This window comes from Charadrius vociferus, unplaced genomic scaffold, assembly GCF_000708025.1.
Source record: "Charadrius vociferus isolate BGI_N301 unplaced genomic scaffold, ASM70802v2 scaffold477, whole genome shotgun sequence".
NCBI lineage: Eukaryota > Metazoa > Chordata > Aves > Charadriiformes > Charadriidae > Charadrius > Charadrius vociferus.
This window is the reverse complement of record NW_009649449.1, coordinates 3,703,504-3,722,332: the sequence shown is the minus strand read 5'-3', so window position 1 is coordinate 3,722,332 and position 18,829 is coordinate 3,703,504. Positions and strand designations below refer to the sequence as shown.

At 41.0% G+C, this 18,829-nt stretch overlaps 1 protein-coding gene across 1 annotated transcript; it reads right to left on the bottom strand.

Moving 5' to 3' along the window:
* Positions 1 to 2,866: 2,866 nt before the first annotated feature.
* Positions 2,867 to 17,937, bottom strand: LOC104290559. Its single transcript, XM_009889672.1, has 9 exons — positions 17,897 to 17,937; positions 15,167 to 15,239; positions 13,765 to 13,918; positions 10,640 to 10,785; positions 9,825 to 10,001; positions 8,967 to 9,080; positions 5,797 to 5,883; positions 3,644 to 3,791; positions 2,867 to 3,166 (listed from the first exon to the last, which is right to left on the bottom strand). Exons 1-9 carry the CDS (start codon positions 17,935 to 17,937, stop codon positions 3,135 to 3,137), a joined length of 972 nt encoding a protein of 323 aa, XP_009887974.1. The 3' UTR covers positions 2,867 to 3,134.
* Between the last annotated feature and the right edge of the window lie 892 nt (positions 17,938 to 18,829).

Sequence of the window (18,829 nt, the reverse complement as noted above, 5' to 3'; positions counted from 1 at the left end):
AGGAAAAATCATGTTACATATTGTTAATGCTTTGAAAACTTGTTTTAAATATTGTTAAAAACAAATATTTTTCAAACCTTTCAATAAACTCTTTTTGTAAAGTTGGATTTGTAAAGCAGCATTTTGACTGTTGAGAATATAAAATGAGGTATACACAAGGACTTGCTTGGAAGGCAGATGTCCAGTGTAGGGGTCAGTGCATTGTCTCCTGGGGCAGTAGCATCTGTTGCCTAGAAATACACCGAAGTCTTTTTTGAATGTATATGTCTGGTGCCAGTCTCTTCTCAAAAGTTTCAAAATAAAAGCTGGATTTGCTGTGCAAGTTGAAACAAATCTTCTGTACAGAGTTGGGCTGCATCAACTACCTTTTTGAAGGCCCAAGAGTAGAAAAATGAGGAAAGAAATAGATAAGGGCAATAATCTGAGATAATCTCTGATAATTTGGATACCTATTAAGTTTAAGATTGAGAATGTGGTTGAAATGCCCATTCTATCCTTGCCTTTGCACATTGTGACCAAGTTCTAGATGCTTCTTCCATGAAACTTGTGGCTAATGATTAGGATTAAGAATCTTTTTATGATTTCACAATTAATCTGTAACCTATTCCAACAGTTCATGCATGTCAAATGGTTGATAACTGTGAGGAAATACCTTATGCAGGTGACATAGCTGCTTTTAAATGGGGTTCATTTCCTTTACAAGGTACCTTAGAAAGGGTTTTCCATCTTCTCATGCCGTGCTGGTGACAGACTCTTGCTGTCCATGGCAAAACAATAACCCACCATTTCTGTCCACTCTGCCTTCATTACTGCCATTCAGTAATGCACAATGAAAAATTGAACTCAGAAGGCTTGAACAAAGAACAGGTAGAAGATATTAATGCAAAAATTAAGCATGAGTGGTTTGGACCACTTCTTCCTGCTGGATGGACTTATTTTACTGCACATGAAAAAGCAGCCTTTCTAAGGGCTGCGTTTGAGAGATTTCTCAGATAGCACGGAAGAGAAGATTGATCAAAGAGGGGGAAATGTTTGTGTATATATCAGGTGTTGTGTAAAGAATCTGCACAAATTACCTAGAAGTGAAATCTCCTTTTACGTCTCATTCTGGGTAAGCCTTGCGAAATGTTTTCGACACAGGAAGATCTTGGTGACATGTAGAGCAGTAGCTGCTGTTTGTTTGGTACAGTGTGATTTGTTCCCATTGTCTTCCTCCTCTATAGGCGAATACCAATAAAAACCCATGATGAGTAACTTTGGATTTATCCAAAATTAACTTTGGATTTAGCTGGATTAATCTCCCGCTTTAATAATAGAAAATGTGAAGTTGGGTTCTCTGAACCAGTTGGTTTAATGATTGTCTGCATCCAGGATTAGAGTGGCTGGGCAAAAAATAAAGTGCTTCAATTTAGAGTAGGCCAAAGATATTGTCTGCAGATTATGACAGGATTGGGTATCTGGAAACTTTCACAGATTCAGCCCAGCAGCTCTTATCTACACAAGTATGAACTTCAAGACCTTGTGAAAAAGAACAGGCAGATTTCCACAGGAACTTAGTAAGACCTTAGTTGGGAATAAGAACATTTTTCTGTAAAAATATGAAGGTTAATTCTCCAAGGCATAACAAGACATTTCTGCTTTTGGGGAGGTATGTTTGAACGTAATCACAACTTTTTTTCATTCTAACGATACAATTGTTTCTGCCAACTCCTTGCTATGAAGATAAAAGCATAGCACAAGCTGACTTTTGTCAGCTCATTTTGACCAAGTACAGGCCTACTGCAAGATCGAGGTCTTCCCGTAGGAGTCCTGCTCCAGGCAAGACCTGCTGCATGTCTGCTTGGTTTAGAAAAGGATTGAATATGCTTAATTGTGTTCCTCCATTTCAGCAACAATTCATAGCTGCATTTTGACTTGTGGAATGAAGTCACAGTCATCAGCTGGTACTCCCGTGCTTTCTCTTGGTATTGTCAGCTGTATGCAGGCTGACCACGGACATTTAACCCCTTCAGACCTCCACTGTACTATCCATAAAATAGATTTGTTTCACGTTTAGAAGACTAGGATGAGAGAAATGTTTTTTTATAGAAGTTTTGAGATCATCCTTGTGAATTTCCCTAACAAGCTGCAATAAACTATTTTAACTACTTTTTGCAGAGTACGGTACCTGCAAGTTAAAGATGTAGCTGAAGAGGAATGCAAGGGCAGTGTTCACAGCACATGCGAGTTGCAGTTCCAGTCTCTTCCATACTCAGTTTGTAAACAGACTTCCCATTGAACTCGTGCTGCTGATAGGAGACATAATTATTCATGTGCAAACTGTGGTTATACTTTATTAAAAAATAAACAGCCAGTAGCTAAAGGTTCCAATCAATAGAATACCAAACTTTAAATTACAATATTAAAGGCTTATTTTAACAGTCACTCTTGTGTATGAAATGGCACATTGGTTAGATGCACTATAGGAAGGCATGAGATTACACTGCGTAGTTTTCATGTGTAGCTGGGATTTAAAAAAAAAAAATAGGTGAAATATTCTGAAGTCAGAGGAGGAGCGAGAGCCCTAGCCATTGGGTGGGCATTAAGTCATCGCGCAGCCGTAGTGGAGATCAGGGAATACAGCTGTCATCGGAACAACTTCGGGGCTTGACCTCTGTTCAGCAACAGATCTGAGTTGAGAAATGATGGCAGGGCAATCCACCTCTAGACTCAGTAATGAAAGATGAGTGTGCAAACTATTTTCATTATGTTTGTGTATATCCAAAAAAACAGCATTTATGTTAACAACATTCTCTACTCACATGCATGTTGTGAACCTCCTGTGGTTACAAAGCAACATCAGGAAAACAAGGCGTGAAAGATGCTTTGTCCTGTCAGCAAAACTCACTGAATTGAGAGGATTACTGTTAATTTCCCGAGCGCGCTTTGCTTTTTAAATTAAGTTACCAGCTGCACTGCTCTAGTTCCCTAACGCAATACCAACCAAGAAATGTATAGATGTTTTTCTGAGCAACTTCCTCTATCTCTGTGAAAGTGACCCAGTATCTTACATCCTGAATGCAGGTACTTGGTCAGAACTTCCCCGGCTATGATTTCACTCTGTAAGAGCTGCCCATAGAACACGAGGGGGATGCTCAGGAGTCGATCCTTCCATAGGAAGAAAACACTGTGGAAGAAAGGAAGATCGGTCAACACCAATGCCCAGCAGCATTTATGTCCTTCATGTAGAAGGAGGTTTGGGTAGTTTAAGATTAGTGGCTCTCTAGGTCCCTTTATTCTGTCTCTCTTGGTTATTATGAGGTGGTTATACAGCATGATAAAGAAGAAGAATTACGTGTATCTTGTGTAGAGGAGATTTTTCCACACAGGTTTGTTTTTCTGGATAGCAGCAATTCTTCCATAGGTTGGAAGCAACTTTGACTAACGTCGGTTTTCTTCAGGGAGAGCTCACACATGTTCCATCCAAGTTCTGAGCTTTGTTAGGCCAGTAAATTCTGAGGCTACAGTAGTGCTTGATGTCATTAGGGTCTGTCCTTTATTGTGACTATCCGTAACTATTTTCCTGGCTCAACAAGCTCTCTACTAAATTGTGATACAATAGGTTACAACCTTCATAGTTAAATTAACCTTTTGAAGTACTTACTTCTTTCTCTCAGCCCTTGCCCAAAGCTGCGGTAGACGTGAATCAGTGTCCAAAACAAAACAGATTTTATTGCAACAGAAATGCAAGAGCCAATAATGAAAGCAGCTTCCAGAGTGTAAGAACTCCCTTTGCCCCACTCCTTTATCACCTGCAGGAAAATGGAGACATACAACAATCAAGACCTAATGCTGCAAAACCCCGAAGCCATAAAATGCGATCAGTTACTAAATTTCTGAAACAAGTCACTAGATAGTAATTGGGGGGGAAAAAAAACTGGTCACTTTTAAACAGTCTTACTTTCCTGATTATGTGATACCTGGGCTGCACGCTGCTAAATGCAGTGTGTGTGCTAAATGCGTTATACCTTCTGATCTCTGCATTGTTAAAGTCACATGGAAACAGTATTGTGCCCAGACTGAAGAAACAATTAAGCTGGAGATAAGAAAACCAGACTTCATCTTACACCTCAGTCTCTTTCCACTGTAAAATATGGAATGAAGTTACGTTCCCAGGCTGTCGTTGTACTGTTATTGTCACGCATGTCTGTCGTGATCCCATGAAGCTAGCCTGATAACTGGGCTTATGACATTAGTAATTGCCTACCCTGTGCTTTTTTGAGGGGTCTGACACAGAGAAAATGGTAACTTTTAATTAAAAGCAACAATATTTACACCCTGCGCCTACCTGCTGCATTGAAGAAGGATCACTGCTCCCATGAACAAAGTATGATCAGGCATGTTAATGCTGAGATGAGAGACCTCTGCAAAAAATCCAGTACTGAAGGAATGTTACTAAGATCTAGCAGTACTCTTCTCTCCTTCCTGCGGGTTTGAGTCACTGCCCCAGCAGGCCTAGTGATTATCAGGGTGAGATTTAAAAAAGCACAGCTCTGACTACTTTGATTTGTTAAGAAACCCAATGGTGTGTATCCCAAATCAAGGCAGGTTATGGATGTCCTGGCCAATCTTGGTGCAATAACTTTGTTTGTCTATCAAGTTCTATCAGTTTTCCTGTTTACACTGCAGAGGGTTGTTAAGCAGCTGCTATATAGAGTCAATCTAGCAGCTTTTTCAGAGCTGAAGTAATGAATGGTAAGTGCAGTTTACTTTTTTTTGTGCCTTTCAGGTAGTCAGAGAAAAGATGCTAAAAAGAATTGGTTTGGAGAAGTGACTTTATTACAGATCTCTCTAGCACTGAGGAGTGTTGCATTGCATATCCATGCCCTCGTTTGCTGGTCACTGTTGAGTGTTCATTGTTACCATGCAAAATTGGAAGGACGCATAGCTATTTTTAAGTTGTCGTGTTACTCTTATGTCAGAAGCCCCCACCTGTATGTTTCTTCCTAACTGCAATACAAGTACAGTGTAGCCACCAAAGACAGTGTGTGGTCCTCCTAATTGCAAGAGCCCGATTTGACTGCACACTTTAATAAATAGAACCCCAAGGACTTGGATGGCTGCAGCCACTGGACTTTTATCAGTATATGGAGACTATTTATGTGAAGTATGAGAAACACTGGCTGCTATCAGCATTTGAGCCCTCCCCATGATGAACAATCTGCTTTGCCCTTGACCTTCTTCTTCCTTACCTCCTTTCACACGTGTTATGGGAGGTGCTGGGGTGCCCCAGCGCTTTATCACTATTACAGTGCCAAAAAATGCCTAACTCTGGAGTTTGTCAGGCTTGCACTGTCTTTTGTTTTGGCTACATCAAGATCAACAGCTGGGGCAGCTGCCTAAGAAATTCTTTAAAATGTAATGACTTGAGGCCCTGCAGGTGGTCAAATGCTCTGGCACCACTTGAGACTTCTTGTGAAGGAGGAGAGGCATTTTTTGAGGAGCTGTGTATCTTGTACTGGAAGATTTTGTTATATCTTTTCCTAATCATTCTGGATTCTTTGCCAGTTGCAGAGACTTCCAGGGCCTCTCCCTCTAACTAATCAGTTCAAGAGCAATTTGACATGGTTCCTGTCCTGAAAAGTTGACCCTGAAGAGGTAGGATGTGCCTGCTGCTCTCATTGATTCTAACAGGAGCTGCCACAAAGGAGTGTGCGCTAGAATGAGGCACCACGTTTTGGGCCCAAGGATCCAGTAACCAAGAGGAGGCCGCCAGCCTCGCTCCCCATTATTTAGCAAGTAAGTTAGATGAATTACCGTGTAAAGCAAGTAGATGAGATAAACTACTTCAGGTACATTCTGACTCAGAAAAATCCACACTAGAGGTTTCAGTTCTTTTAAAATCTGTAAAATAAAATGAGATATATACAGCTTTATAACTTGTTGCTATGTACTCTGTAAAGGCTATATTTAGTTGATTTTTCAAGAGCATTTCAAGTGTTGGTCTAGCTGAGTTCTCAGTTGTAACTTTGCTCTCCACTTGCCTTCTCTACCCATATTTTTTTAGCAGAAAATATGGTCTCTGTTTTCCACTGAGCTGGGCCAGGACTGATGTGTGTGAAATCAGAACTGGTTGTTTCATGGGCATATCCTGACAGCTGTGTGTGATTTGAGCCATCTCACAGAATGACAAGGGTTGGAAGGGACCTCTGGAGGGATCTTGGCATCCTCTTGAGCTCTGCCTTCTCATACTTACAGTACAACTCCCAGCTAGCTTAAAGGGAGAAGCAGCTGACTCTTCTGAGTTGTGTCTAAGCTGATGTACTTTTTCTTTGGGTACACTCAGATTTTTCTCTAACAGATTAACGTTTTCATAGCTAACAGACTGAAATCGCTCTGTGACTTTTTTTCTCCGCGTTTGTTTCTACTATAGAGAAGTAAAATCCCTGAGAACTAAAATGTGGGAGAAGCAAGAGGATTTAACTGTGAGAAAAACTTTGTTTCACAATTAACCTTGGGACTTGGGAAAGAAGAAATGATGTACTGCTTTCCAGCAGGTAGCAACTTTCACCAGTCCTGAACTGGAAGGGCAGGTCTGAGCGAATGACAGAAAAACAGCTGAGTCACTGGGACCGAAAGCAGTGACTCTGCTAGTGCTACGATAAGATTTGATACATCTGATCAACAACAGATATCCCCCCCTCCCCCCCAAAATCAATACTGATCCTTCTGCAATGGTCAGTATATGAAGCTCTACAAAAGCATTAAGGGAATTGTCCCTCCTCTAAGGGAGTTTATGTGTTCTCTGCCACCTCTACTCTTGTCTCTGTTTTCTGTGGTACTGCATATTACTCCTCTTAGGATAAGACCAAAAGGGTAAGGAAAACAAAGGCTGAGAAACAAGAGGAGGGGGAAAGAGAGAATTGGTAATTAATGGGAGAAAAGAGAGAAAATAAATAACAGAGATAAGAAAAATAAATCTACTAAAGTAAATGGGAGAGCATGTATATAAATAGAAGAAAAATAATGAATAATCTCCTGGTGAAATAGCATGTGCATCAACGCAGAAATAAGGGAGCATGAGGTTTAGTTATGCGTTCAGGTACTGCAGTTACCAGAAAGGACTGTGCACGAGGCGTTTCCAAGTTTTCCCTTCTATAATGCTTGTACTTTCTGATGGATTATGTATGTCTCCATACCTTTCTTACATAACAACCTCATAGCAGGTGTAGTTTCTGAGAACACCAAACAAGACAATGACACATTTCTCTACTGCTGCATCACCTGCAAGAAGCTGATTGTGGAAAAACTTGTCTGAACAGGGTAAGGAAAAGGAGTTCCTATTGTCACCCCTCCGTTGAACTGTCTACATGCTCTAGCCTAAGACACAATCATTTTTACCTTCGGTGCAAATCTACCAGACTTTCATGAACTGTATCCACTTTTCTAACTTGCTGCTGTCCTGCAGTGCTGCCCCTTACTGAAATACGACACTAATCTTTTTCATTAATTTTACATTTCCTATTTCTTAGACAAGAAGCTGTTAACTTCTTCCAGTAGAGAAGTCAGTAATGTACCTAGATGGGGTAAACAGTAGCTTTCAAGCAGTTCTAATGTAGACAGTTTTGAGAAAAGGGCAAGGATATGTACTTATCCCTAGTACATTTACTACTACTGGTTGAACTATTAAGAAACACGTTTGCTATTGATGACAGCATAAGGAATATCATGTATGTCCAAACATGAGACCATCTAACTGAAGAGCCTCTTTCTTGTCTTAAAAGACAAAGTGCCTCTTAATGCCTAAAGGCAAATCAACAAGAAGCAAACAACTCATAATCAGTGAATGGCAACTGGTCAGGTCAACTTTGTTTCTGATGGTGGGGGAAAAGTAGCTGAAGGGTTTACACTTTTAATCCTAGCAGGAAAACAGACATGGTTCTGATTACTCCCTTCTTTCCACACCTGATACAATTTAACTGAAAGCAAAGATCCAGTAGGTCACAAAGGTATATAAGGAGGAAACCAAACTATTTAATATCCCTATCTGCATTCCTAAGTGTCACACTCACAGTTAGTCCTGTCTCCGTTTTTCCCTGTTGGATAGCTGTCAGTGCCCACGTCCAGGAGAAAGATGACTCTGTGCAACTCTTCATCTAAACTTACTGAAGTATTTTAAAAGCATGGTGCTTGGTGCTAGCTCCATTTTTAGCAAGGCAGACAGTCAAAACACTTGGAAAGGTGTATTGCAGCTGTCAGAAATTTGAATAGCTAAAGCAAACACCCAAGGAGCCTAAAAAAAACCAACAAACCCAAAACCCCCTAAAGTCCTTCCTGGTAATAAAACCCTTGCATATCTGATGTACTTTGGCCCTGATTCTGCAATCGTTCTTGGAACACAGCTCTCAAGATTTCAGAGGAAGTTCAGTCTAACTGACGTGACAAACTACATTTCAAGTTCACAAATTCTTATGTTAACCTGCAAACTGTCTCTCACCTTTAAAGAAGCTGCCCCAATAAAGGACCACTCATCTTTTTGGTGTGGTTTCCTAAGGATATAAGGCCTGTGCAGCCTCACTGTGTCTGCATATCCTTCTTCATAATAATCTGGAGGACTGTTGCCAGTTTCACCTAACCTTGTCAGAGAGGTAGAAATATAAAGATACTGTGATCCTGTAGGTTTCATTAAATTAGGTGATCAAGGACTGAGAATAAAACAATGTCCCTCAGAAAGGAATAATGACAGTGTGATGTTTTTTTCATCCTGTATGCTCAGTTGAGAGACACAGATTTATAAGAACCCTGACTTCGTTATTGTTGGTGCTGCTGTTTTCTGCTGGGATCCATTCTGGCTCCCTTCTGCTTAGCAGTATTACATAGAATGGGATGGCTGTGACTTCCCAGCCTGTGATAATCGCTCAGGGTGAGAATTTGTAGTCTCAGAAGTTGATTATCCTTGCTAGTGTTGCTGTTAGCTTAACACTTACTGCGATGATGCTAATGGTCACCTTCAGGCAGGCCCAAAGAACCCCTGTTGCTGAGATGATGTTATGTAGAAGGGTGATCTCATGTAGGCTTATCAGCAGAACACACAAGCAGAGCTGAAAGAGAAGAGGCAAAGTTTTGGTAAAATTATTAGTCTGAGACCATACAGCCCACCAAAAAATATGTAACACGAACTCCCAGCAACAGTAAGTTGGGGACATGTCTAAAGGCTAAAATTTTTCCTCAGAAACTGACAGACAGTACAAAACAGGACACAAGGACAGACATACTTCCCGATAAAACTTAAGGTAATACAGAGTAATATAATAGTAAAGTAATAATGAAGGGTAGTGTACAGAAGTACACCCTCTTTCTAAACACATCTTGGGTTCACTTCATTTATCTGTAACTGCAGGTTGCTGTCTCACCCTGATTGCCCTGTTAGGACAAGCCCCCCTCTCCCATCCCAGTATCGTTTCCTGAAAGGTAGGAGACAGCTAGGATGCCTGGAGAGCAAGAGACTGTAGGCTGAGATGTGCAGCGATAACCTTTGTTATTTTAGGAAGTCACATTGGGTTGGAGCTTCTGGATGCAATTGTTTTTGGGGACAAACTTCCCAAAAATGTTTCAGATCTCCTTTTGGGCAGGACAATGATAAAATATATGTCAATTCATTTTTATGGATTTTAACTAAGCTTCCCTATAGGAAACACCTGAAGAGACGACCATGATTAAGCTAATCTTATCTAAAAGGTAAGATACAGGCAGGATTGCTCTCAGAAATTAACAGTTCAGCTCAGCTAGTCTAAGATATTGCCAACAGGAGGGAAAAAAGGGAACCCAGGGGGCGAGTTCCATACCTGTGCCTGAAGATCAAAGGTCAACATGGAAAAACAGAGGTTCAGCATGAAGTATTGTGACTGTAGGCTTTCTAGAGCACCACCCACTCGAAAGGCCATCATGCTTTGACTCTGAATGAGGATGATGGCGCAGATCACATCAAAGGACCCAACCAAGAGGATCAGAACGAAGCGGGCCTGATGGGAAAGAGAAATATGCAACCATAAAAGGGAAGGACTTCTGAGAAGCATGGCAAGCGGAAGTTTAACTACAAATCTTCAACTACAAATCTTAGTAATGCCTAGAACACAACCCTTGTATTATATTTTATTGTTATGAAATGCAAACAAGAGAATATGGAATAGCACGTTGTATCTTTGTGTTTCCTTACCGCAATAACTACAATAACTCTCTTGAAAACACATCGCTGCGGTTAAGGAGCAGTGAGGCTAACGGCTATGTCCTTGCATATAGACTTGAGATTCCAGTTCTGTTTGTAGGTTAGATTTATGTGACTTTACAACAGTCATTTTATAGACAGAAATCTGAAGCAGAGTAGGTGAAGTGAAGGATATCTCCTGTGGTAATCCTGTGCGAGCAAAATTCTGTGATATTTATGTTACTTTCAGATACTGCCATAAAGAAACCCATAGAATAGCTCAGAGAAACAAACTTGCACTTGTGGAGGTGCATAATTTTGTTATTCAATGGTAGGAATAATTCAGCCTGATTTTTCTCTGTTATCAGTGCCCTTATCACAGATGTCCTGCTTTTTTAAGATTTTCAAATCCAAGATGTGGACAAAACCAAAGTTAATTAAAGCCAGGAGACTAACCAGGAGTTTTGACTTTTGCTCAGCAGAGAGAACTGTGAAGTTGACAACAGAACGAAACATCACTAGCAAGATGGAAAGAACAAAGACGATGAGCTCCTGGCGATTCTCCTGCAGGATTCCTCTGGTCACATAGTACACGCAGAACACTGGGAAGGAGAAGGAAAGGTCAGTTACCAGGTGAACACAGATTGCACATGGTGCAATTTTTCCATATGCATGATCCAGATGACAAAATGGAAGTATCAAGACTGTGTAACTTAGGCTCCTCAGTCAAGAGTGTATCTTTATTCTTACCAGAGACCCTGAATCAGATACTTAAAATGAGTACTCTCCCCTGTGTTTAGCATACAAGAAATGATTTTTTAGATTTTTTAATTACTTGTGAAGTAACACTTTGAAAATGGCAACATATTAGCAATCCAAATTAATTGGAAGCTGTGGTATGCTGTTCTATTAATACTATATTGAACACTATGTTGAATAGTATATTTGAATTAAATGAAGCAGCACCATTTTTAATAAAGAACTGAAATTACATAATCTTCCCGGTGAGAGTAATTCAAGTAACAAGAAATTTACTGCTCACACACATATCCCTACAGGATTGTTTGTGAGGGTCTGACCAACAAAAATGGCTTGTGTGTTGAACTGAACTTAGACATACTGCATTCCTAACATGGTGGGGTTTTTGGTGTGGAAATTTTGAAACACCCCACCCTGCAAACTATAGTCCAGAAAAGAACTGGTTTAGGAAAGTTCTGATTTATGTTTTTGTAAAATACATCAAAACCCACGACTCTTAACACCACAGTTAGCTGTCACTGTTGAACTCTAGACTGTTTTGACAAAGCCTAAATAAGGAAAAGGCTTCTTTCATAAAACCAGGAATTGGTGCTTTGTTGTTATATAGGATGCTCCTGCAAACACTAGTTAATTCTTACCATAGACAAACTAACAATAGATTTCTTTTTCCAGAGGACTACTTCCTGGATTCCACACATCAAATAATCTAGTTTTGCTAGGTTGGAACATGAGAACAAAGTGTTGCAGAAGTTTTCAAAGTAACATAATAACTTCAGTTTCTCTAAACAAATCTTCTAGTGAATAAACTTCCTTTTTCCCTTTTATTAACAGTGATTGAGAGAACTGAAAATGACTGGCAAATTACAAAGTGAATTGTAAGACTTTTTTTCATGCTTATGACCTCAGAAAGACCTGGAAGATTTAAGACAGTATTTCCTTGTTTTGCAAATTCAGCTGCTAAATCAGAAGAAGCCTGTACAAATAATTTGGAAACAAACTTTGTTCTGAGCATTAAGATTTTTGCAGAGATAGAATATGCACATTTCAGAAATAAAGGACATCCCCTCATATTTGGTAAGTGAATATTTTTCAACAAATTAAATCCCAAACCTGCTTTAAAGTAAATATCTCTAATGGTAAATCCAAGAGATTGTTATAGCCAGGCCATCTATTTTTCTTTAAAGAACTATTATCAGTTCTGTCAGTCTTTGTCTACCCTACAGAAAACATGTGGTTTTGGCATGTAGAGGTTTTGGAGGTTAGCTTACACATCTTAAAACCTCAAGGTAAGCCAATCATGGTCTTAACATGTTCTTTGCATGACGTTATCTGACTAATATGTTGAAACAACAACTTTTGTTTACATTAAAACTTTGAAATCTGAAGTAATGTGTTAAAAATACACTATTTTTCCTGATTTAAACCAAAGGTTTGTGAGACGCATGCACTTCTTCCTGTGTGTGTGTTGCAGCATCAAATAACTAATTAGTATCAACAGAAGGTAGGAGGGGGAAAATAGATTAGCAAGCATGCTTTCAACTTCCCCATTTATAACATCATGTGATTCATTTCATTTATGATGAACGTTCTTCATTTTTCTCTGAAACACAAAACAGTGGTTGCTAACAAAAACAGTGTGACAGATTGGAAGCACCAATGGTCTGTTCTAACATTGCAATTTTTGTTGATACGCTGAGTCCTGTGTGAAAAGCTGCTAATCAAACCAGAGTTTTGGAATAAAAGTATTGTTTGTATGTGTCTAATTATAGAATCTGGAACAAATCTATTGTCCTTGTTCCCTCTGGGTGAAAGCATGAAAGCTGGAAAGCAATGACGGCTAATGATTAGCGTGTCCTTCTCAGATACAAGGTGTTACACCCACAGAGGGTCTATTCTTTTCTACACTGCTTTGGCCAGCGAGCCAACAGCCAAAATCTGCTAAAGCCACTGAAGAGGACTTCCTAAAATACTTATAGTTGTATTTATTTTCATGTTAAGTTTCATTTCTATTTAATACAAATGGACCCAGGAATATGAGCATAAGTTTCTAGTGAAGTTCTAATTGGAAATATCCAAGGAAGTTTGGATTTTGCTTCCAGCACTACAAAAATTATCAGAGAAAAAAAAAAAAAAAAAAAAGAGACCTTTAAAAAAATTTAGGTCCTTACTTTCTTTTATTAAAATACTTCTGGTGAAGCAACATCCTTGCAGGAACTTAACACAGAGAGATGACATCACATTTTCTTGTTTCAGATCAAACTGTGTATGTTTGGTTTTTTGCAATGTAAGAACGGTGCCTTGAAATCAACTACAACTCGGGTATTAGCATGGCTCATGTCAGGAGATGCACATTCTATGACAAGCCTCAGTGTGGACACTTCTGAATTCCCCAGCATATTACGGCACAGACATTAACATGGGAAACAGTTAGCTCTTTCCGGCATAGCTGAACATTCAGTATATCTTCCATAAAGTGACAGCTGTCTGAAAACAAAATCATTGCCACATCTGCCTAATGAAACACCACTAAGAAAGCAGATTATAGCAAAACTTCCTAAAATCTGAATATTTTTTCACACTATTCACAAATGAATGTATTCTGGATGACAACATATCTGTTACTGATCCTTTCCCTAAAATACTACCAGAAAAAGCAACAATAGCAAAAGCCTCTAGCTTTTACCTTGGTAGTGCTAAACTAGCAGAAGATTCTATGCGTAACATATCAGGTCAAATAGAGTGAAATAAGAAACTTCAGTTGCTGCTTAATTTCTACTTTGGGGGAAAAAAATGTTTTAAAATACAAACAGTATGTTTCTTACCAACTCCAACTAACTGAATAAGAGAAATGGTGAAATCTTCCTCAGTTTGTCGAATGAGTGTCTCTATGGTTAGACCTATGACACTTAGCAGAGACAAAATAGTGACACAGAAGTAGATCTTCACAGGAAATGATAGCTCTGAACAAGGTTTTATCTGTAAAGGAAAAGAATTTTTAAACACACAATGTAATATAAACTAATTGCTGTTCCTAAGAAACACACTAAAGCAATTTGACTAAGTGACACAAGTGCAGGGTTTTCCCTGGGAAAAGGAACAGAAACTCTCTCCAATTGAATTGAAACTCCAGAACTGCTGAGGAAGGAAAAACTCTAACTTTATTTCGTAATTAATCTCAGCCTAGATTTTTCTAGTTTATACCCACAGACTGCCTTCTACTTTTTCTCAGTGCCTCACAAAGGCCACAGTGTTATAATTTCATCTCCTAAAATCGTGGGCCAACACCCACATATAAACCTATCAAAACATTGTGATGTTCAGCAAGTAACTTTTTCCTAGTACCCTGTATGCTGGGCTGCATCCCCAGCAGCGTGGCCAGCAGGGCGAGGGAGGTGTTTCTGCCCCTCTGCTCTGGGGATAATGCCCTGCAGTGCTGCCTCCAGCTCAGGGGCCACCAACATAAGAAGGACATGGACCTGTTGGAGTAAGTCCAGAGGAGGCCACGAAGATGCTGGGAGGGCTGGAGCCCCTCTGCTGGGAGGACAGGCTGGGAGAGTTGGGGGGGTTCAGCCTGGAGAAGGCTCTTCCAGTGCCTAAAGGGGCTCCAGGAAAGCTGGGGAGGGACTCTGGATCAGGGAGGGGAGCCATAGGATGACAGGTAACGATTTTAAACTGAAAAAGGGGAGATTTAGGTGAGATATGAGGAAGAAATTCTTGACTGTGCGGGTGGTAAGCCCCTGGGGCAGGTTGCCCCGAGAAGCTGTGGCTGCCCCATCCCTGGAGGTGTTCAAGGCCAGGTTGGACGGGGCTTGGAGCAACCTGGGCTGGTGGGGGATGTCCCTGCCCAGGGCAGGGGGGGAGAACTGGATGATCTGTAAGATCCCTTCCAACTCTACCGTTTTATGATTCTATGATCTTTAGTTTTAGAAAATTGTACAAAAAAGGTTCACAGTTCCGAGCAACATGCAAAGGATTTGAGCGAGAGATGTTTTTTTCCATTCATCCCAGGCAGTCTAAATCCTGGAGATAGATAAAATGCACCACGCCACCAAAAATTACTTCACTTCCCTGTGATGTTGGCAGTGAGGGAAAAAAGCTTTATCACATGGAACGGGAGTCACCTGGAGGCAGGGCTGAGCTATAGCACTGTTGCCACCACGCACCTCTGGGTTGCTGTGCTTTTAATGCATATTAGTAATTGGGGGCGGCGCTGGATGTACTCACGGGGCCGCAGGGCGTGGGGATGAGCTGTCGGTGCCGGGGGGTGAGGTTGGGCAACGGGGAAGCCGCGGTGCCGCTAGAGGGGGAAAGAAGAGGGGAGCCATTATCGACATCGCCTCAAGGCTTCCCGCCCTCCCGCCTGGGCCGTACCAACCAGCGCCGGCTGCGCGGGGGGAGGGAGAGCGGACCAGCCCACTCCCCGGCTCACGCCCCGCCGGGTAACGAGGGGGGAGTCACCCCCGCTCAGCCCTTGGTTCCGCCCGCCTGGGGAGAGCCGCCCCCTCCGGTAACGCTACCTACATGGCTGTAGAAGCCGCGCTCGTTTTCCGGGAAGTGCTTCCGGGACGTCACTTCCCCCTCCCGGGCGGGAAGAGCCGCCGGAGGGCGGCGGGAAGGAGGGAGGGAGGGGCGCGCCGCGGCCCCGCCGCCGCCCCCCCCTTTCCCCTGAGGAGGAAAGATGTCGGGGTTGCCTCCCGCTGTGCCTTGCCGCGGCGCTGGGGCGTTCTGAAAAGGCCTTGATAAGGCGGGTGCAAAGGGAGGCGGTACAGCAGCGCTGCCCTCAAAGGTCTCTGGGGCTCGGTGGGGAAGGGGGCAGCGCTCCGGCTGTGAGCGGGGGTGTCAGGCTCGGGGTGGCTCTGAGGGAGAGGAGGGCAGGTTTTAGGAGAGGGTGACTGGAAATACAGCCGAAGTGCAAGAAAGCACTAGGCTGTTTCAGTCTTTTAGCATCTTCTTTGTATGGGAGGTGTTTTGGGTGTTTTTTTTAATGATTGTATCTACGATCTGTGTTCATAAACAACTCGATGCTCTCATTTAGTGAAACAGCGATAATATATACAGTTTCTTTGGGATGTTGAATTCTGTGTGTTAGTTGTGGTGCAAGCAATGTTTGGGTGACTGGCCTGTGTTGCACAATTTAATAGATATGCATCCCAAGCCACTGCTTTTTCACTATCAGATTAGCCTTAGTTTCTCTAACACCTGCAACGTTTTTGAGTTGTTTTCGGGGGGTTTTTTGTGCAAGGTGTAAAGCTGAGTTTATATAGAGAGTTTTGGCCTGGTTTCAGTCAGGATAGAATTAATTTTCTTTCTAGTGGTTGCTGTGTTTCCGATGTGGTATGAAAGGAATATCAATAGTGCTTATTGATTTAGTTGTTGCCAGGTGATGTTTATATTTTGCAAGGATTCTTTTCAGCTTCCTATAGAAGCTGAGAAGGAGCACAGCCCGAACGATGGAAGGGCCAGTGGAACATTCCGTACCACAGGCGTCACGCTCACTATAGAAGTGGGGTTAGCTGGGGAAGGTGCTCCCCATCGCTGCTCAGGACAGTGCCAATTCACCAATTTATGGGTGGTGAGATTGACTTGTGTCTTGCATATTCTTTTACAAATATCATTATTATTGGTATTTTCCTTTTCTGCTATCATTCTATTAAACTGTCTTTATCTCAGCCCACAAGGCTTTTTCCCCCTTTCCCTCCTTTTCTCCCTCTTCTGGGGGGAAAAGGGAGAACTGCGGGAGTAGCTGCATGGTCCTACCTGCTGGCTGGGGTTAAACCACAACAAGTTCTTTGTAGATACTGTCAAAATAAAGTATCTGTCTTAATATATAGGTGCAAACAAGTGGTCAGAAAAACTATAGCAATGGCTTTTTGTCTTTGCTATCAGATGGTGGTCATTCCAAAGTCCAGAGCACTTTCAGTCTTAGATGAATGCAGTAAGAAACTGTTAGTGTCATACATGTAGTGGTGATGGTCAGAATCTGCTTAGCTTTTTAAGAAATAATTAGAGCTTTTGACCAAAAGGTATCAGTTTTGAGGTAAGTTGCATCACAGAAGACTTTTATATAAAATTTGTTGTAGTACCTGATAGATGCCTGCCAATGAATATCTTTCAATCATAAAAAAATACTTAGTATGCTCCATGGAAGAATCATGAAGGACACTGTGCATAACCAGGGTTGCAATAGATAAAAAAAACCCAGAATCTGTAGTGCTGGAAATGCTATGCTTTATATTCAAGATAAATCGTGTCTTGGTATACTATACATAAGTTTTAAAAGACACTATTTCTTCTTTCACGTGACTGCTTTGTCTCTTGTTGCTGTATGTGTTATCTTTAAATAATTTTATTCTTTCTAAGGAAAGAATCTGGTTATATTGAACTCTGGCTGTATTGTTGGCTTTTTTTTTGACAATTGCTTAAAAATTAGGGTTAAAACTAGCTTCTCGTGAAAAGAAAGTTTAAGTGAATACTATCATGAGGATTTTTGACATGTGTCAGTGATAAGATTATCAACACAACTGAGTATCTGAGTTGGTTTTGTCTCTTGCCTTTTGGTTTATTTTCGCAAATATGGCTGTGAAAGAACTTTTAATTCTCTCACTTTATGCTGACCTTTAAAGCAGGTGACTAGGTGGTATTTGTGTTGGATGAAGACAGCTCTGCTGGCTGCCCTTATCTAATCTGGAGCTCTGTTGCAGAAATCCTTGGTGAAGGCCAGGTGTGGGGAATGTGTAAGGGCTCTGTGACAGCCTTGCTGAGCGCTTGCAACTGGATTTTCACCAGCTGCTCCACCTCTCGCATCTCAAGTTTTGGAGCAAGGGGGATGTGACACAGACCTCACCTTCACCAGAGCAGGAAAACTGATTCTGCTTGCCTTTCAATTGTGTTAGAGAATAGTACTGCTGTAAAACTTTACATGAGGTCAGTTTCTTGTTTCTCTCTTTTATTTACTTGTCTTCAATGTGGAATGTTACAACTTCTTTGGAAAACATTTCTTATGGAAGAACTAATGCAAAAATGCAGTGTGTGTGTTCTCGTTAACTTGTGTTGCTTCTGCATTTTATTTTTTGCAAAACGTGTTTCTTCTGAGACTTGTAGAAAACAATCTACGTAGACATACTGCTTTTGCAGTGATGAGGTTAAACTGTAATGGTGTGAATTAAGTGTAGATGATGTGTATGGATTAAGAGATGATGTGCACTAGTCCAGGTGGGGATTAAGAGTGACCCTTTTCCTTGCAGCCTTAAATTTCAGGGGGGGAGCAGTTTCCCTGGTTTAATCTATCACATGTCCATGTAGTTGGAGTGAGTGATGGGGGTGCTATTTATTTCAGAATCTGTGAGCTGGTGCTAATTCAAAATGTTTGTTAAGCCATGACACCATTTCCACAAAAGCACTGTACAGATAGTTGTCATTTCTATATATTCATGCAGGCTGCCTGGCAGCAAAATAGTGTTTATTCCCATGAAGGCCACTTGCACACAATAGAAAATAGTGTAAGTAATTCAGTAATCAAACCAAGTATGAGTACTCTGTTAACAACTGAGGGAGAGTACTATTTTTTTTTTGTTAAAACTAGATGCTTAAAAGCACAAGCAGGCAATGTCTTCATTTATTTTCTTTGCTCTTAAAAGCCTTCTGAGAAAAGGTTTTTTTCTGCTCCTGTTTTAAGTTTGAAATGAATGTATTTCTGATTAAATTTTGAACTGCTCTGAGTAGAAAGGGAAAAGGAGTTTGAATGCAGGTACTCTTATGAATATGGTGTCTTAAAGCCTAAGAAATTGAGGAGTTGCACAATTGGTAACTAGCTGCTACTTGTAAGTCAGAATTTGTTTGAGACTCTCAGAGCTTATACTCTATATTTTTTCCACCTTTAATACAATA